Source organism: Penicillium nucicola (genome assembly GCF_028828085.1).
Source record: "Penicillium nucicola strain IBT 29836 chromosome Unknown utg000010l, whole genome shotgun sequence".
Taxonomy (NCBI): domain Eukaryota; kingdom Fungi; phylum Ascomycota; class Eurotiomycetes; order Eurotiales; family Aspergillaceae; genus Penicillium; species Penicillium nucicola.
The window spans coordinates 6,341,407-6,358,199 of record NW_026643134.1 but is presented as its reverse complement, the minus strand read 5'-3'; the positions used below and the strand labels follow the sequence as shown (position 1 = coordinate 6,358,199).

Here is a 16,793-nt window from a genome sequence, read left to right as displayed (position 1 = left end):
CCGGCTCTGATTCCCTTTTTGGATGCCAGCGCCGATCAGCGCTGGATGCCCCTCGACTCAGAGATGTGACACATACTTATTCGGGAACACCCTCGTCGCTCTCGGAGTCGTTCTCGTCACCGCTGACCTGCATGTTCTCGCGCTCACGCTTCTCCATAAGCTCCTGGAGGATCGCATCATCGTGCTCAGTGACGGCCTTGGGTGCCATCTTCACGGTGCAGTTACCACCGTTGGCCTTGATACGCTCTCCGATCTTCACAATAGCTTCCTCAAGCATCTGGATACCGTGCTTCTTGTCCAGACATTGACTGGCCAGAACGTAGAGGGGAGGAGCGACCAGCTTGACCTTGATCTGGTTGTCGGGGGTGTTGTCGGCCTCGGCGGTGCGGAGGGCATCCTTGACGGCATCGATTCCGTCGTAACCGAAGCAGGTGACCTCAATATCGGCACGGACCTTGGTGGGGTGGGGGGTGAGCTTGCTGCTGATGTACTGCTGAATCTCCTTCTTGACGGCTTCGTTGGGGAAGGAGATATCTTCCCAGACGGAGGGGTTTCTAAGACGAGCCCGTTAGAGTAAGTCGTGTGTACCGAATAAGAAAAACATACGTGATGGAGATCTTGAAAGCATCGTGCGAGTGACCGTATTTCCGGTCCAAAGGCCAACCGATAGTCTCGTATAGGGTCTCAAGGGGAGTCTGGGTAGCCTCTGCGACGTGGCGCATGATGGAGTGGACAGCCTTGCTCTTGTTGTATCGCTCCTCGCACTTGATCACATCCTCGGGCGAGACACGACGCTTCGACAAATCAATGTAACCTTCACATTCAGTCAGTTTTTAGGTCCCCCCCGTTGAATGGTATAGTCTTGCCTTTCTCCTTATCGACACGGAGGACGATAACAACTTCGTTGCGCCCAATGCGGATAAGCTTTTGGATACTGCGAATACGTCTGCGGGAAAGTTCTGAGAGGAGAATCATGCCGTCGATGTTATCGTATTCGAGCAACTTGACATATGCGCCCATCTCAGCGATCTAGCTCGTTCGCAAGAAGTTAGTCTTCGTTTCGCACTCAAATTGTACCCCAATAATCCGTACCTGCTTGACATTGACCATGACATAGCTATCCACCTCGGGAAACTTGTCCTCGTAGAACCGACAGTTCGTGAGAGACATCTTGGCGGGGCTTCTTTTTTTCTCGGCGAAATCTCAGATGAAGGGTCTGGGTATATGGGAGAGTCCAGATGATCAAGTTGATCTCCGGAGTGAAGCGAGAATGAAAGGTCCAAGTGAAAAGACCGAAGGGGGTAAGCGACTTGAATGGAAGCACAATTCACCTGTCTTTGTGGCGGACTCACAAAACCCACATTGTCGGTCACGGGACCCGTGAGTGGTGATATCACGTGACTCACCGCTCTCGATCTACAGCTTACCTGAACGACGAGATGTTTGGGAATCCAAGTCGAGTGACGGTCGCATCGAATCAGACAAAGCCATATAGACGATGCAGTTTTTGTTCTTCGACTATGCGGTGTTAAACCTCCGATCGACTCCGTGATAACACTTTCCCCGCTTATCGGTCCCTAGCGCGCCCTTACTTGACCGACTCCAATTTCCAAGCTCAATTTATTCGTTACTTTTTGTGAGACCATATGGCGGGCCACTGGGACATTTAATACCATTTTGAACTTCTCTTCACTATTGTTAGACAATGTCTGAGACTAGCTCTTTACTCCCCGAGTCCGACAGGCGTCGAACGCTACGAGACCGCATTGTTGATGCTTTCCACTCCCCTCAAAATGGGTTAGGGATTTCGACAAGCTCTAGCAATGCTGGACCGCGATCGAACCACGGCCAAATCCTCCCTGGAGACGCAATCGGACCTGACGTGAGAAGCCGGCTTCTGGATTCATATCACAGCGCAGATCCCGCATGTGGAGAACGGCGCTGTAGCCATGGCACCTTTTCCCCACGAGTAGAAGATGCGCGGTCATCCTATATCGGCGGATCGGGTGATGGATTTGGTTATAATGGACACGAAGAGACCGGTGGTGCGACCAGTGGCGCCAGAGGGATTGTCGATCATCCAGACTCTTGCGCGGAGTCAGAGACTCCATCCCAGATGAAGTCGTCTCTCACCACGCTCTCAATGAATGATACGAAAAGACAGTATGGTGGAGCCCAAGCCAGTGCTTTGACTTTGGACCCGAATTCGGACTGACAGTAGTATTGCAGGTACATATCCTATTACATTCCTCTTTTTAACTGGGTTGGACAATACCATTGGTCTCTTCTTCGAGGAGATCTTATGGCCGCATTGACTGTGGCTTCTATATATATTCCAATGGCTCTTTCTTTGGCATCCAACCTTGCCCATGCGCCACCCATCAGTGGTCTTTACTCGTTTGTGATCCATCCTATGGTTTATGCTATACTAGGAAGCTGTCCGCTTTTGGTAGTGGGCCCAGAGGCCGCCGGTTCCCTTCTCACAGGTGCCATTGTTAAAGCCAGTGTTTTGCAAGGAAATGCGGGCGAGGACGATCCTGCTGCAAATGCTATGGTCGTAGGAGTGGCTACTGCCATGTCCGGCAGCATGATCCTGATTGCTGGTTTGACCCGTCTAGGTTTCTTAGACAATGTGCTCAGTCGACCATTCCTACGAGGATTCATCACAGCCATTGGCTTTGTTATCTTCGTAGACCAGATTATCCCCGAATTGGGCCTTGCGGAACTGGCTAAAGAGGCCGGTACTAGCCATGGTACCTGTGTTGAGAAGTTGATGTTTATTGCTCGATATGCTGGACAGTCCCATGGACTTACTGCCGCAGTTTCGATTGTTAGCTTTTCCATCATCATGGTATTCCGGTATGTACCCTTTATCTCCGTTTCACTCTCACCTTTTAACAATGTGCTTTAGTACTTTGAAGAAGTGGCTTGTCCCACGCTATCCCCAGGTGATATACTTCCCTGATCGCTTCCTCGTCGTCACCCTATCAGCAATTCTGGCTTGGCATCTTGACTGGGAGTCTAAAGGACTTGAGCTTCTTGGAAAGACAGAGATTGGCTCTGGTGGACTTTTCGCCTTCAACTGGCCTTTCCAGTTTGCTCACATGAAACATGTGCGCACAGCCATGAGCAAGGCTTTCATAATTGCGCTTCTTGGTTTCTTTGAGTCGTCAGTTGCAGCTAAAGGACTGGGTGAAGGCAGGTCCGATGGGATCCAGGGAATGCACATGAGTGCCAATCGCGAGATGGTTGCCCTGGGTGTGGCCAATGTCATTGGTGGCTGTTTCCAGGCTCTCCCTGCTTTTGGCGGATACGGACGTAGCAAGCTCAGCTCTCAAACAGGAGCTCGCTCGCCCATGACTAGTGTTTTTGTGAGCATCATCACCTTTGTCTGCATCATGATGATCTTGCCTTATCTTTCATATCTCCCGGTTCGTCCCAGCTATACTCCCACAGTGGTCTTTCGGCCCTTCTAATCTGAAATAGAAAGCCGTCCTCTCCTCGATGATATCCGTGGTCGCATACTCGCTAGTCGAAGAATGCCCCACGGACCTAATGTTCTTTTTCCGCCTCCGCGGCTGGACAGAATTGGTCCTCATGCTCCTGATCTTTACGACAACCATATTTTATTCTCTCGAACTAGGCATGGCCCTCGGAATCGGCCTTTCTGTGATAATTCTCATCCGACACGCAACTCAACCTCGCATCCAGATCCTAGGCAAAGTATCCGGCACACCTGCACGTTTCGAAAACGCCGAACTGCACCCAGAAAACGTGGAGTTAGTCGAAGGTGCCCTCATCGTCAAGGTCCCCGAACCCCTCACATTTGCCAACACAGGCGACCTCAAGAACCGTCTCCGCCGACTGGAACTCTACGGTTCGAGTCGTGCTCATCCTTCTCTGCCTCGGATGCGCGCACCGGAGCATAATAAGAATATCATTTTCGATGTTCACGGTGTGACAAGTATTGATGGGTCCGGTACCCAGGTTCTCTCGGAGATTGTGCATGCATATGCGGAGCAGCATGTCCGAGTATTCTTTTGTCGCTTACCGAATAGTAATGTGTTCCGCATGTTTGAGCGCAGTGGTATTGTCGAGCAGTGTGGCGGTTTGTCGCATTTCGTGCCTAGTGTCGATGAGGCGCTACGGTTGGCGGAATCCGAGGAACATATAGACGAAATCTAGATCATACTTTGCTAGGATTGGAGATGGAATCATGTATGATTGATGTGTCTTGTGATATAGTGCATTCTAGATATCTGAATATCTAGACAAAAATTGGAAGTTGTTGGCGCGTCGTCGCTTTGTCATCTGGAAGGGACAACCACAAGGCAGGATAGTCAGATATTCCCGATTCCACCGACTGTGCAGGTGTCACAAGTTCATACATAGATTGATATACCAGTTGCGGTCTCAAATTTCTCCCAAATAAGGTCTTTGGGCATTCATGGACTTTGCTGGACGGGGCTAGCTATCACTTGAAACCGATGGAGATACAGACAAGTTGATCGCAGCAAAGTGACGACCAGCAATTGAGCTGCTCAAAAAGTCCTCATAGATGTGTTTCATCAAGTGACTGCGCCGAATAGACTCCATATTCGGCAGCAGCGCGGAGCCAGAAAGCTTAAGAGTCCAAGGATGTGCTGTTCATATTGAGGTTGAAGCGGCGTTCGGTTGTGCGCATAGAGGGTTCGTAGCGTGTGAATTTCAAACCAGCACAGACGAAAATGACAGACTCACGTAGCCTGGTCTCCAATGACAGCCTTCTGGATAATAGATCGAATGATGGCACCACTAGCTTCTAATGAAAGCCCAGCCTCATCCCCATATTCCTGACCACCAGCCACAACTAGCTTCAAGCGTCCCTCACTACCAAGGACAAAAGCAGCACACGCAACCTTCGACAATCGGACATGTTTCTTAGAGACCTGATTCTCGGAAGACCCATCCAGGTCCAGCTTCATGGCAAGATGAGTCCCCAGATACTCCTCAAGATTGGCAACGAAAGGACTCTTCAATTTCTGCTGCAGGGTGCGCGATTTCGACGCAGACTGATCACGCAGGAGTGCTGTCAATGAAGCACGCGATACACTGACATTGAGAGTCTTCAAAGCCGGGGCGATAGATGCCGAAAAGGCAAGCGTAAGCTGTAGCTCTTTGATAGCATCCTCGACGGATCCACGCTTGGCGTGCAGAACATCAACATACATTTCCAAGCCGGAGCAGAGGAAAGCAGAGGAAAAGCGGAGGTTCGAACAATAGGTATCGAAATTAGTTGCTAAGAACGAGATGAAGGTTTGCCGCAACGCAGTGGGGAATCTGGTTAAGAGGAGCGGGAGAGAAGTCGATCCTTCACGATGACTAGGATCTGATTCTGGCTCGGCGAGGAGAGCAGCTTTGTAGACGATATTCTCATATTCAAGCGTGACCAGAATCCCAGAGAATGCGAGGCTGGACTCATCGTCGTGTGTTGCGATTAGCTGCCAGAGGCAATTTTTCAGAGCGCCTGTTTTGGAGAGCGCGTCATCATCTGCTGTAGCGGTGCTTGTTTGTAGTCCCGCAAGAGCATCGCCTGTTAAATGATCGCGAAGACGCGTGGCGTATATCTTCAATGCTTTCTCATCATTCAACAGGGCCTTGCTGTCTTTCCCGTGGTGGAGTGGGGAGAGACGGTGGAGGGTCCACGATGTATTTAACAATTGTTTTGGGTCTGCTTGCTCCATGTCTGGAAACTGGGTGTTTTTCCCCCTTCGATTATGCTCACATGCTATGCTTGAATGAGGTTGAATGAACTTGATACTCGGCCAGTACAGACGCGTGCCAATGCAAACCAAACAAACAGCCATCAAACCCAATTGGGTAGTTTGCGAATCGCATATCGGACAATTTTCAAAGAAGATAACATAGGTACATAATAGATGGCTCGGATACAAATGCAATTGGTTTCACTGTCCATACAACTCCTGAATATCCAACAAAAGTCTAGATCTAACACCGCCAACACCAATACCGTGCATCATGCCTGCCAACCTCTGGTGCGGTGACAATTTGGACATCCAAAAACAATAGGAATACCATTCCATACCCAGACATGCTCAACCTCATGAGGGATAGCCTGGCGAGCAGTCAACTCAGCATGAGCAGCAGCAAACCAAATATCCTCGACAGAACTATGCAAGTTCTGCGCAGAGGCACGAGCAAAGACAGCCGAATGCATATGATCCTTTTCGTACATCGTCATGTCCTGATAGAAGTTATACATAAAGTCCTTGCGCTGGGTCCGCTGGCTCCCGCCATCTCCAATTTCGGCGGAGAAGAACTCCACAATGCGCACGAACGGCGCTAGGGTGAGCAACGAGCTAATCCAGGAATCATCCATTACGACAGGTCCCTCGGGTGACATGGTATATCGTATGTAAGAAACCAGCAAATGCATACAATGGTGTGTCCCGACCAAGGTCGCCGTATTGGTAAAGGGAGGTGTCTGAAGTATTCGGGTTTGTAGCTCGCGGTACATCTTCAGTCGGATTTCTAGGGGAAGAGGCACCGGTAGATGGCCAGCTTCGTATTTTTGCACGAGCATGTTGGTGTGTTCGCGCCTCGCTGACGCGTATGATTCAAGGAAATAGAGGGTATAATACCTGGTCAGAGATGGGGAGTTAGTGATATGTGTAGACCCGAGTATAGGTGTCATCTTACATGAGAGGAGCAAGGTGGAACCATATGCTAGCTATGCCGCGCTTGACAAGAGCATTGCGTTCGTTTTTCTTGGTAGGGAAAGAGGCCCTCATGACCGCGGGCTCGGTCTGCACGAAGCGATCAAGGATGCGATCCGCGAGGTAGTAGCAGAGCCGTGAGCAGAGCATCTGCCGCCGTCGTAGCCCGTGCAGGTACTTGAAGGTGTAGAGGTGACCCCCGCGGGCACTCTTGGACGGCGGGAACAGGTCAGACAAGAGGACCACGTCGTCCGCTGGATTGCGGGTATAGGTGCGGTCATTGTCGATTGGAGAGGGCAGGGTCCCGTGGCGACGCTGGCGAAGGTATCGGCGAACAATCTCATGCTCGTTGAAGGTGAGGAGCTGGCAAAAGGCCTTGCAGACGAGTCTCAGCGGGTGGAAGTCGGTGATGCCGCAATACGCAAATATGGTGATTTGGATCTCGACCGGGAGATCCCAGGGTGAGGAAGGCAGTAGACCGACATGGCTGGGCCTAAGAGAGAGAGTCTGTTAGAGTTGTCATGGAGGAATTCACTCCGATCCTCACCTTAACTCAGATTCGCGCTTGGGACCGTCCTTGGCGCCCGCCTTCCTCCTGTGGATCGCAGCCCGGACTTTTTGGACGGAGAGGGCGAGTTTGCCAAAGCCAGTCATTCTTGGGCCCTGGCACGCATGAATGGACTGGCTTGTCGCTGGAGCTCTCGAAGTCTCACAGTCTCGAGTTGGATAAGACTTCTCACGGCCTTCGATTGTTCTTTAAATAGAATGACTAAGCCGCGCGTCATTCCAAGTTTTTGGACTGATTGGAAGTATAAGATGATCTGCCAGAAACATCAGACCCTCGAGGCAAAGGGTTTGTTCTCAAAGTGAGGCTTTGGTCTGGATATAGCATGCTAGACTGGTACTGTTCACAGCTCTGGCAACCGTGAGACAACACCTGCTCTTCACATGCTACCTCTGCTGGTTTTCGAAGTATGCCTAGATACGTATAGGCTCTGGCAGTTGTTGGTACGGAGATGCGAGATGAGCTAGGCCCAAGTATGTGCAACTTGTGTTTCTGACAAGGTTGCTGTGCTAGCATCAAGCACAGAACTTATTGTATGCTTAATCTCAGCAAGTCGAGAATAGGATGATCATTTTACCGTTCGGATTGCCATGGCGCTATCACCAAACCCGAGGCAAGGAGACACCAATCCAGTATGCAAGTGCTTGCAAGTGTATGCAACTTCTTGTCTATCACTGACTTCAACTGAACGTGATATGCCATTACGTCATCGGGCAAGGCGTGATATCTGCAGAGCTGCAACTTCCAAGGTTCTCTCTGGACCAACTCTCTCCAAAGCCCAGAGTTAACCTTCATCTTCACCCTACTGATGTCTAGTATTCTGATCTTGGGTGCCACTCGAGGCCTAGGTGCCTCTCTCCGCACACTATACTCAGCTAAGCCAGCGACCCATGTATATGCAACAGCCCGATCGTCAACCCCAGAACCAAGCCCAGGAGTTACCTGGCTAACAGGCGTGGATGTGTCCCAACCGGATGTGGGCCAGAAGCTTGTCTCGCAACTTCCCTCGAAGAAGCTCTCAACGATCATTATCACCGCGGGGTACTTTGGGTTTGAAACATTCGACTCTCCGGATTGGGAGAAGCAAGTGCAGATGTATACCACCTCTGCAATTGGCCCAGTCTTTGTGGTGCATAATTTAGTCAAAGCCGGCTTACTAGATCAAGGAAGTAAAGTGATTATGGTTAGCAGCGAGAGCGGAAGTATCACGCTCCGCCATGAGAAAGAGGGTGGAGGCAACTTTGGGCATCATGCTAGCAAGGCGGCGTTGAATATGGTTGGAAAGCTGTTGAGTTTGGATTTAAAGGAGAAGGGGATTGCCGTGGGCTTGGTTCACCCTGGATTTATGCGAACTGAGATGACAAAGAGTGTTGGGTTCGATAAGTACTGGGATGCAGGCGGTGGTATGTTGGCGACCCAAATCCTCATCCTATCTGGGATATACAGACCTTGCTGATTCGGTTTTCATAGCCGTCACACCGGATCAAGCTGCGCAGTCGCTTGCATCTTTTATCGAGGAATTCGACATCAACAAGACGGGAGAGTTCTGGGCACCTAGTGGGCCAGGGTGAGATAAATCTCCTGTTCTAGAGAAAGACTCGAACTAATAGATTCTACAGAGATATTGGCACAGCAGAAGAAGTTCTCGGAAAGAATCTGCCAACCCCTTTGCAGCTGCCATGGTAGAGAGCAACTATTATGTATCAAAGATGCTGCTGTCTAGCTCAATTCTGGACACGAAACTCTCAATCATGATTGCGCATGCGGTCTAGCACACATAAATACCAAGTCTCTCCCCATATCCTTCCTCGTCTCACGCCCAACAACCTTCACACCAAACATCCTAGCATAGAAAGATTGCATACGCTCATCATCTGTAAGCAACATAATCCTCCGCAAGTAAGGCATATTCTCCTTTGAGAACGTCGCCGCAACACATCCTATAAGCCAACTCCCTAGTCCATGGCCTTGATACTGAGGAAGGACATAAGTATCAGACAAATAAGCAAACGAACACCCATCAGTAACCACACGCGCAAGTCCAACCTGCTCTGTATCCTCAGGGGACGGAGCAACAGAGTCATCAACTTGCGCTGGCTTGACCCTCCGATACACCCCGAAACTCAGGGAGCCGTGGAGCATCTGGGATAGCACATCTTCAGGGAAGGGTTCCTTCACCCAGTAAACAAAATCTTGTCCAAAGGCCGCGTTGACGGCTTTCACAGAGAGATATTTCGGATCTGTTGAGACGAAGAATTCGGGGTCATCTCGGGTCCATATTTGTGAGGAAAGCCCACTTGTTGGCGGGGCAGAAGACATTCTTGAATCGAGGAAGTTGAACTCTGAGCTCTGAGTATTTCAAATGTACTAAGGAGGAGTAGATGGTTCAATTTGAAATCGAAGAGAGGATGAAGGATTTGAGAGAAGCTTCGGAGTTCAACTAAGTAGTTGGGGTCAACTCCGACCGTAAGCGATGGAAACCAAGCTAGGGTCTATCGCCATTCGCTCTTCTTTTTCATGTTTGTTAATCTAGTTTGGACTGTCAAGTTCTTGACGGCATTGAATGACGCCCAGCATAGTAGAATAATTGGCCCCAGCCAGGGCAGTCATTCGCGTCCATTAGATTGATCGATGTCTGTTGCTTGCAAAAAACCACACTAGACATGAGCCCTAAATTAAGATCAAAGAGGGCAATCTGCTGTTTCGATATGCTTCAAATGATATCCTATCAGGCTGTCACCATAATGCGGGAGAAACAGTGCTCATGGTGACAGCCTTAAAAGCGGAAGTACAGGCCATGCCATGCGTCTTAGGGCAAGCTCAATGCTGATCAGAGAAATTATTACATTTAAAGGGGCTAGTGCGGTTCTTTGTATGAGTCTATATGGCGGATGGGAAATGCGAGGATAGGTATTGTAAGCAACCTTGATAGGACATCAGATGGGGCCTCAGTTAAAGGTCAAAGAAAAAGAAGAAAGTGAAAGAAAATCGAGGAAAGATAGCAAATGAGTTACAGACCATTGACTCGTCCCCAACAAGGTATGTAATCTTTGTTCTTTGATCGAAACTCACAGCGCTAAATATATCTGCCTTTTCCCCCAGGATTGTCTTCTCCCAATAACTTAGCTGATACGATAATGTATCATTCAACTCGTGTCCATTGCCCTTGAGTTGAGGAGAAATTGTTCTTATCATGAGTGAAGCTGACGAACTACGGGGAGGGCTCAAAGACTTGGAGAAAGAAAAAGAAGAATTGGATCGTCGGCTTAGGCCTAACAACCTCTTTGGACTTCTTGATTGCTGTCATGACTCTCTCTCACTGCCAATTCAAGTCCAGCCAAAAGCAAGGCTTACAACGGAAAATGAAATGGACCCAGCTAGACGATTAGTTCCAATGCGCATCATCCCATGGCATGACTTTCCCCGGTGCCAGGAGGATATATGGAAGAAAATTGAGAATGCATCAGACTTTACGACAAGGCCTCTATTTGCCTCGAAAGTGATTGTGGAATTTATGGCCAGAAATGCCAGGAATATAAGCATCTACTCGGAAAATTCCTTGGAAATCTTTGAGAATAACACAGTGGATACATTTCTCGAGACGATTCTAATGGAAATGCGAGCTGATGAAAATCTCAGACGAGATTTATGTATCAAAGGACAAGTTGACTTTGACGGTCAAACTACTGACGACTGTTTGACGACTTTTGTGGAAGGCTCTCAAAGCATGTATGTTGAATCCAGCTTGGTTCTCAAGGACAATTGACTGACTGAAACAGACGGGCGATCAAACGCTTGGGAAAACGACGGAACATACGTTCCGATCAGTTTCATGTTCAAGCTCATACTGGAGAACAAATAGTCCCAGTATATGCTGTTGAGTTCAAGTCGCCCCACAAACTCACGGTGCCCGAATTGGTTGCCGGGCTACATGAGATCCATCCAGTCCGTGAAGTCATCGACAAGAAGGGCACCGCCTTCAAATTTCATGCCACTCGCCTGGTCACTGCTGTGATCACTCAAATATTTTCCTATATGATCGACACTGGGGTGTCATACGGGGTGATTCGCACTGGAGAAGCATTTGTATTTCTCCATATTCCTGAAGATCCCACGACAGTGAAGTACTACCTCTGCGTGCCAAATCAAGATGTTCAACCCGAGGACAAATACCGCCTCCATCGAACAGCGGTAGGGCAGATGCTCGCATTTACACTTCATGCAATGACCGCCGGGCTTCCTTCCCAAGACTGGCATGATGCAGCATATAAAAATCTTCCTACCTGGAAGGTTGAATTCATGAATGTGCTACGAGACATCCCAGAGCTGTTTCGTCACTATCCACCAAAACAAGCGTACCGACCAACCTGGAAACTTGTTCAGGCGGTATACAACACTCGTGCCCGAGGTCGAAAGTCCGAACCCCCAATACAGAATACCAGATCGTACTGTACTATGAAATGCATCCGCGGCGTAGTCACAGGAGAATCCGTGGACAGGAAGTGCCCAAATGCCAGCGAGCATGGCAAAAAGCATCGCATCACTCCCCGAGAGTTCACACGCAGACTGCATAGCCAACTTGAAGAAAACCGAAGCGAGGGATTCGAACAACTCCACATCCGCGGTCGAACGGGATTCATTATCAAAGCGACATTATTGTCGCACGGGTATACTGTAGTCATCAAAGCTACGACATCCGACAAAGACCATTATGTGCAAACCGAAGCCTGCACATATGTTCGTCTTCGGAGTTTGCAGGGGCATCACATCCCCACGTATATATGACAGTTCGAGCCTCGCGTCTCATATTGGTATCATGGCCAGTTGATGGCTCATATGATGATTCTCAGCTGGTCTGGGCATCGGATTCAGCAGATTATCAATGAGGAGAACAGCCGTTTCTTCTATGCCGAGCGAGAGAAGGTATTAAAGATACTCGAATCACATGGGGTTTTTCATCGAGATAAGGCGTGGCGGAACATGTTATGGAATGAGCAGGCTGGACGCTTGGTTGTTATTGACTTGGAAGATGTGAAATGGCTGGAGTACACGCGCCCTTTTTGGGTTGAGATATAGGGCAAAAGATAGCCACGTGCCCCGTCAAAAGAGGATTTCGAAGTCGGCCTTGGAAATGCCAAGAAATGGTGTCATTTGGAGCAAAGAAGTGTCATCTCAACACTTTTCGTACGATTCACCATGTCTGTGGAGTATTATGTGATCTGACCCTGGATTTTGAGAGGACAAACAGGGGCCACGCTTGGAGTAAAAGTTAGATAAGAATCCCCGTGGTGGAGTATACTACGTTGCCTTGTTTGGTATCTGCTGTTGTCGGATGGTTTTGGTGCTAGAATTGTACATGTATGCACGTTGATGTGGGGGTCTCATTATAGTAGTGTGAATATTATCGTGAGCATAATGGGTCCTGGCGTGCTATCTATCCTTCACATATAAGATTGGCAGTATGGCCTCTTCCCGGGAACATACTTCTGCAGGAATACCTGATTTCCACCATGGCTTTTGATCGAGTAAAAACATTTTACCGGTCATGCCTCCTGCAAATTATCGTAGTCGGACTAGTCGCCTTTTGCGAGCCCGGAATCTGGACTGCTCTTAACAATCTCGGGGCAGGAGGTAACGCGAGTGTAGGTCACCCTGAAAACTTGCAGCTCGAAATCTCGCTGACTGGACTAAGCCTCTGTTAAACAACGCAGCAAATGCATTGACATATGGCCTCATGTCAGTGGGCTGCTTCCTTGCTGGCGGTGTCACCAACAAAATCACTGCGAAATGGACCCTGTTCATCGGAGCTGCATTTTACACGCCGTATGCCGCTGGTTTATACTGCAATAATCGCTATGGAAACGAGTGGTTTCTGTTGCTGGGTGCGGCTCTCTGTGGAATTGGGGCATCTCTTCTGTGGGCTAGTGAAGCTGCCATTGCGGTTGGATACCCAGAGGAGGCGAAACGGGGACGGTCAGTACAATGTATTCACCATCTTGCTGATCACTTTGACTGATTGTCTTATTAGATACGTCGGAATCTGGATGGGAATCCGACAAATGGGACCACTGGTTGGTGGTGCGATCTCGCTCGCCCTCAACGTCAATACTGCACATGTCGGCAAGGTCACCTATACAACATACCTAGGACTTGTTGCCATATCATCTCTAGGGGCTCCCTTTGCATTGTTACTGTCCCAGCCGCAAGATGTTATCAGAAGTGATGGCACCAAAATCCCTTATATGAAGAAAACGACGTTCGGGATTGAGTTTCGTGCCATCTGGAGGCAATTGAAGAATAAGTACATGCTCTTGTTGATTCCAGTCTTCCTGGCTGGGCAGTTTGGCACCACTTATCAAGGAAACTATTTGACCTGTACGTCTTCTGCGTTCTTTTTTTCCAAGCCCTTATGCTGACGAACATAGCGTACTTTACCGTCCGCTCCAGAGCGCTCGCCTCTTTCTTGACAGCCGTTGTGGGTGCTTTTGCCAATGTATCGACGGGCATCATTCTCGATTTGAACTATCTGTCTCGCGAAACTCGGTCTAAAGGTGTCTACATCTTTGTCCTGATCTTTGTCACCGCAGCTTGGATTTGGAATGCTATCACACAAGTGAAACTATCACGAATGACTGAATCACCCGCCTTCGACCTCGGAGATGGACCTTTTTTCAACTCTGCTTTCACCGTCTATCTATTCTTCAAGTTCTTCTATGAGGTACTCCAAACGTATATCTACTGGCTGATGGCCGAGATCAAAGGAGCTCAGGGAGATGGCGATATCGCGAGAACCACTGGCATTTTGAGATCATGGGAGTCAATTGGCAGCACCATTGCCTACGCCGTGGGTGCTACTCACTGGCCTAATTTGAACCAGATGATTCTGGGGTTCTCCTTGTGGGGCTTCACAATCCCATTTACGATCCTCGCTGTTTTTGGTGACTGGAATCAACCCGAGACGGACACACATGAGGAGGGACAGTCTGATAGTAGTAGTCTCGAAGCACAACGTGTGATTATCAATACCGAAGGGAAGGAATAAGATCAATTGCTTCGAGAAAATCATATTTAAATTGGTCTCTGTCTAGGCGAAGGGTCAAACTTAGTATCGACGGGACCTCGGGAGCATTAGATCTGGACTAATCCCATCGGCCACCGAGGCATTCAAGCCCTAAGTCAACCAAACCAAAACATCCAAATGTCGGCCGAGAGAATAAGGCGACTCAAGTGGAAAGAATGTTGCGATCCGCACGCCATCCAATGCCGCGATGGGGTGGTCTGGACCAATGAAATGCTTCAGATATCGCAAGTATGCAACTATTTATCAGTGGGGGATTCAACGTGTCAAATGCTCCGAATGACGTGCAGGGACACGCGGGGTCGATTCGTGTACAAGAGAGCTCCAATTCTGACTCTACAACATACATGCTATACGTTGATTCATCTCTCCTACACATATTATGGCTCTTGTAGAGACTCCCGTGGGAGATGTTCCCTTCTCAAATCCCCGACATGTTCCCGAGTCGATCCAGCGTATCTCTGAGCTAAAGGACGCGACTACTGTGACAGTGGACAACGATGCCAATTCCACCGTGGAGGAAAATAGCTCAACCTTCGAGCTGGAGGAGCATCCAGTTGATGAAGTGCGACCCATCAAAGTTGGTATTATCGGAGCCGGTCTGGCAGGAATTACAGCCGGAGTGATGCTCCCCACGAAACTGCCCGGACTCGATCTGCGAATCTATGATAAGAATGCCGATGTGGTAGGTTGACTAACCCCTTGCTGGCAACATTGGCGACATTGGCGACATCAGCTAACAGCGGTTTTAGGGCGGGACATGGTAGATATTCTCTCTTTGCAGTGGAGGTCGTGGCTAACATCATCAGGTTTGAGAATGTATACCCGGGTGTTCGCTGTGATATTCCTGCACATGCCTACCAGTCCAATATCTCGCCGAATACACAATGGACCGAGGAGTTTGCCCAAGGCAAGGAGATTAGAGACTATTGGCAGGGTGTTGCACGCAAGCACAATGTCTATCAATATCTCCGTGCAGGACAGAAGGTCCAAAAGGCTGAATGGAATCCCGAGAAAGGGAAATGGAACGTCACCATTGAATACGTGGATGGCTCCAAGGTAAAGAATGTAATCCAAGAGTTGATAACCAGCACTGACATACAGCAGATATACGAAGAAGAACTGGACGTTGTAATCAACGCCATAGGCCATTTTAATGCCTGGAAACTACCCGACTATGAGGGTATCAACAACTACCAAGGAGGTCTCTTTCATTCTTCCAATTGGGATCCCAGTGTCGATCTGAAGGGAAAGCGAGTGGCTCTCATAGGCAACGGTGCTTCTGGTCTTCAGGTTCTCCCATCAATCCAGCCACTCGCCAGCCATGTCGACCACTTTGCCCGGAATCCGACCTGGATCGCCGATTCATTCAGCAGCGGAAACGTGGGAGTCCGCCGTCTGGAGCCAAACCTCTTCTCCGAGTCCCAATTGGAGACCTTCAAAGACCCCAAAGCATACCTGGAGTACCGACGCGACGTCGAGAAAGGCTACTTCCAACGCTTTGGGGCAATTTTCAAAGATACGCCAGAAAATAACAGCCTCAAGGAGAAATGGACAAACCTCATGCTCCAACGTGTCAAAGAAAAGCCTGAATTAGGTGACAAAATTGTCCCAGACTTCCCACCCAACTGCCGCCGCCCAACACCAGGACCCGGCTACCTCGAAGCCCTATCCCAGCCAAACGTCGACTACATCCAAACGAAGATTAAGAACTTCACACCAACCGGCATAGTCACAGAAGACGGCATAGAAAGAAAAGTCGATATAACAATCTGCGCAACAGGAGCAAACATCGACCACGCACCCCCATTTTCCATAATAGCCAACGGACTCGACCTGAAAACCGCCTGGAAGCGTGACGGCCACTTCGGCTTCCCATACTCGTACCTCGGCTTCGCAACGCCAGGCTTTCCAAACCTCCTCTGGCTAGGCGGGCCCTACTCCTCCGGCCACAGCGGCACCGTTCCCAACAGCATCGAGAACCAAGTCACATACATCGCCAAGGTGCTCCGCAAGCTCCGCAGCCAGGGCATCAAATCCATGGCCCCATCCAAGGCCGCCACCGATGATTTCGTCGAATACTGCGACAATTTCTATCCGCGGACGGTCTGGTCCGCGAATTGTAGCTCCTGGTATAATGGCGGCAAGCCCGGTTCCAGGATTCACGGATTATTCCCCGGCAGTGCATCGCATGCCAATTACATTCGGCGGGATCCGCGCTGGGAGGATTGGGAGTATTCTTATGTGGGAGCTAGTGGGAATCGTTTTGCTTGGTTTGGGAATGGATGGACTACGAAGGAGATTACGCCTGGAGCGGAGTTGACGCCTCATTTGAGATTGCCGGAGGAGTTGGATTTGAAGTCTTATATGGAGGGCTGGTGGGATGTGTAAATTTCGAGTCTGAGATGGACATGTTTAGTCTACGAGTATGAGT

At 49.3% G+C, this 16,793-nt stretch overlaps 9 protein-coding genes across 9 annotated transcripts; 5 read left to right on the top strand and 4 right to left on the bottom strand.

Moving 5' to 3' along the window:
- Positions 1–76: 76 nt before the first annotated feature.
- On the bottom strand, positions 77–1,221 carry N7511_010984 (translation initiation factor eIF2 subunit alpha; the record flags this gene model as incomplete). The annotated part of the gene is made up of 4 exons (XM_057133361.1): positions 1,093–1,221; positions 867–1,029; positions 607–814; positions 77–554 (listed from the first exon to the last, which is right to left on the bottom strand). The coding sequence occupies exons 1-4, from the start codon at positions 1,168–1,170 to the stop codon at positions 77–79; spliced, it is 927 nt and encodes a 308-aa protein (XP_056981349.1). The 5' UTR covers positions 1,171–1,221.
- Positions 1,222–1,705: 484 nt separating this feature from the next.
- On the top strand, positions 1,706–4,185 carry N7511_010983 (SulP family inorganic anion transporter; the record flags this gene model as incomplete). Its single annotated transcript, XM_057133360.1, has 4 exons — positions 1,706–2,163; positions 2,230–2,859; positions 2,912–3,431; positions 3,487–4,185. The coding sequence occupies 4 exons, from the start codon at positions 1,706–1,708 to the stop codon at positions 4,183–4,185; spliced, it is 2,307 nt and encodes a 768-aa protein (XP_056981348.1).
- Positions 4,186–4,736: 551 nt separating this feature from the next.
- N7511_010982 (uncharacterized protein) lies at positions 4,737–5,723 on the bottom strand (the record flags this gene model as incomplete). Its single annotated transcript, XM_057133359.1, has 1 exon — positions 4,737–5,723. One exon carries the CDS (start codon positions 5,721–5,723, stop codon positions 4,737–4,739), a length of 987 nt encoding a protein of 328 aa, XP_056981347.1.
- Positions 5,724–6,016: 293 nt separating this feature from the next.
- Positions 6,017–7,370, bottom strand: N7511_010981 (F-box protein; the record flags this gene model as incomplete). The annotated part of the gene is made up of 3 exons (XM_057133358.1): positions 6,017–6,641; positions 6,700–7,209; positions 7,264–7,370. The coding sequence occupies 3 exons, from the start codon at positions 7,368–7,370 to the stop codon at positions 6,017–6,019; spliced, it is 1,242 nt and encodes a 413-aa protein (XP_056981346.1).
- A 719-nt stretch (positions 7,371–8,089) lies between these two features.
- On the top strand, positions 8,090–8,967 carry N7511_010980 (oxidoreductase, short chain dehydrogenase/reductase family superfamily; the record flags this gene model as incomplete). Its single annotated transcript, XM_057133357.1, has 3 exons — positions 8,090–8,684; positions 8,752–8,848; positions 8,901–8,967. 3 exons carry the CDS (start codon positions 8,090–8,092, stop codon positions 8,965–8,967), a joined length of 759 nt encoding a protein of 252 aa, XP_056981345.1.
- Positions 8,968–9,030: 63 nt separating this feature from the next.
- Positions 9,031–9,600, bottom strand: N7511_010979 (GNAT family N-acetyltransferase; the record flags this gene model as incomplete). The annotated part of the gene is made up of 1 exon (XM_057133356.1): positions 9,031–9,600. One exon carries the CDS (start codon positions 9,598–9,600, stop codon positions 9,031–9,033), a length of 570 nt encoding a protein of 189 aa, XP_056981344.1.
- An 874-nt stretch (positions 9,601–10,474) lies between these two features.
- On the top strand, positions 10,475–12,357 carry N7511_010978 (uncharacterized protein; the record flags this gene model as incomplete). Its single annotated transcript, XM_057133355.1, has 3 exons — positions 10,475–11,010; positions 11,061–12,018; positions 12,070–12,357. The coding sequence occupies 3 exons, from the start codon at positions 10,475–10,477 to the stop codon at positions 12,355–12,357; spliced, it is 1,782 nt and encodes a 593-aa protein (XP_056981343.1).
- A 434-nt stretch (positions 12,358–12,791) lies between these two features.
- On the top strand, positions 12,792–14,323 carry N7511_010977 (uncharacterized protein; the record flags this gene model as incomplete). Its single annotated transcript, XM_057133354.1, has 4 exons — positions 12,792–12,923; positions 12,974–13,254; positions 13,310–13,656; positions 13,707–14,323. 4 exons carry the CDS (start codon positions 12,792–12,794, stop codon positions 14,321–14,323), a joined length of 1,377 nt encoding a protein of 458 aa, XP_056981342.1.
- A 418-nt stretch (positions 14,324–14,741) lies between these two features.
- Positions 14,742–16,750, top strand: N7511_010976 (flavin-containing monooxygenase; the record flags this gene model as incomplete). Its single annotated transcript, XM_057133353.1, has 3 exons — positions 14,742–15,044; positions 15,149–15,418; positions 15,467–16,750. The coding sequence occupies 3 exons, from the start codon at positions 14,742–14,744 to the stop codon at positions 16,748–16,750; spliced, it is 1,857 nt and encodes a 618-aa protein (XP_056981341.1).
- Positions 16,751–16,793: the final 43 nt, after the last annotated feature.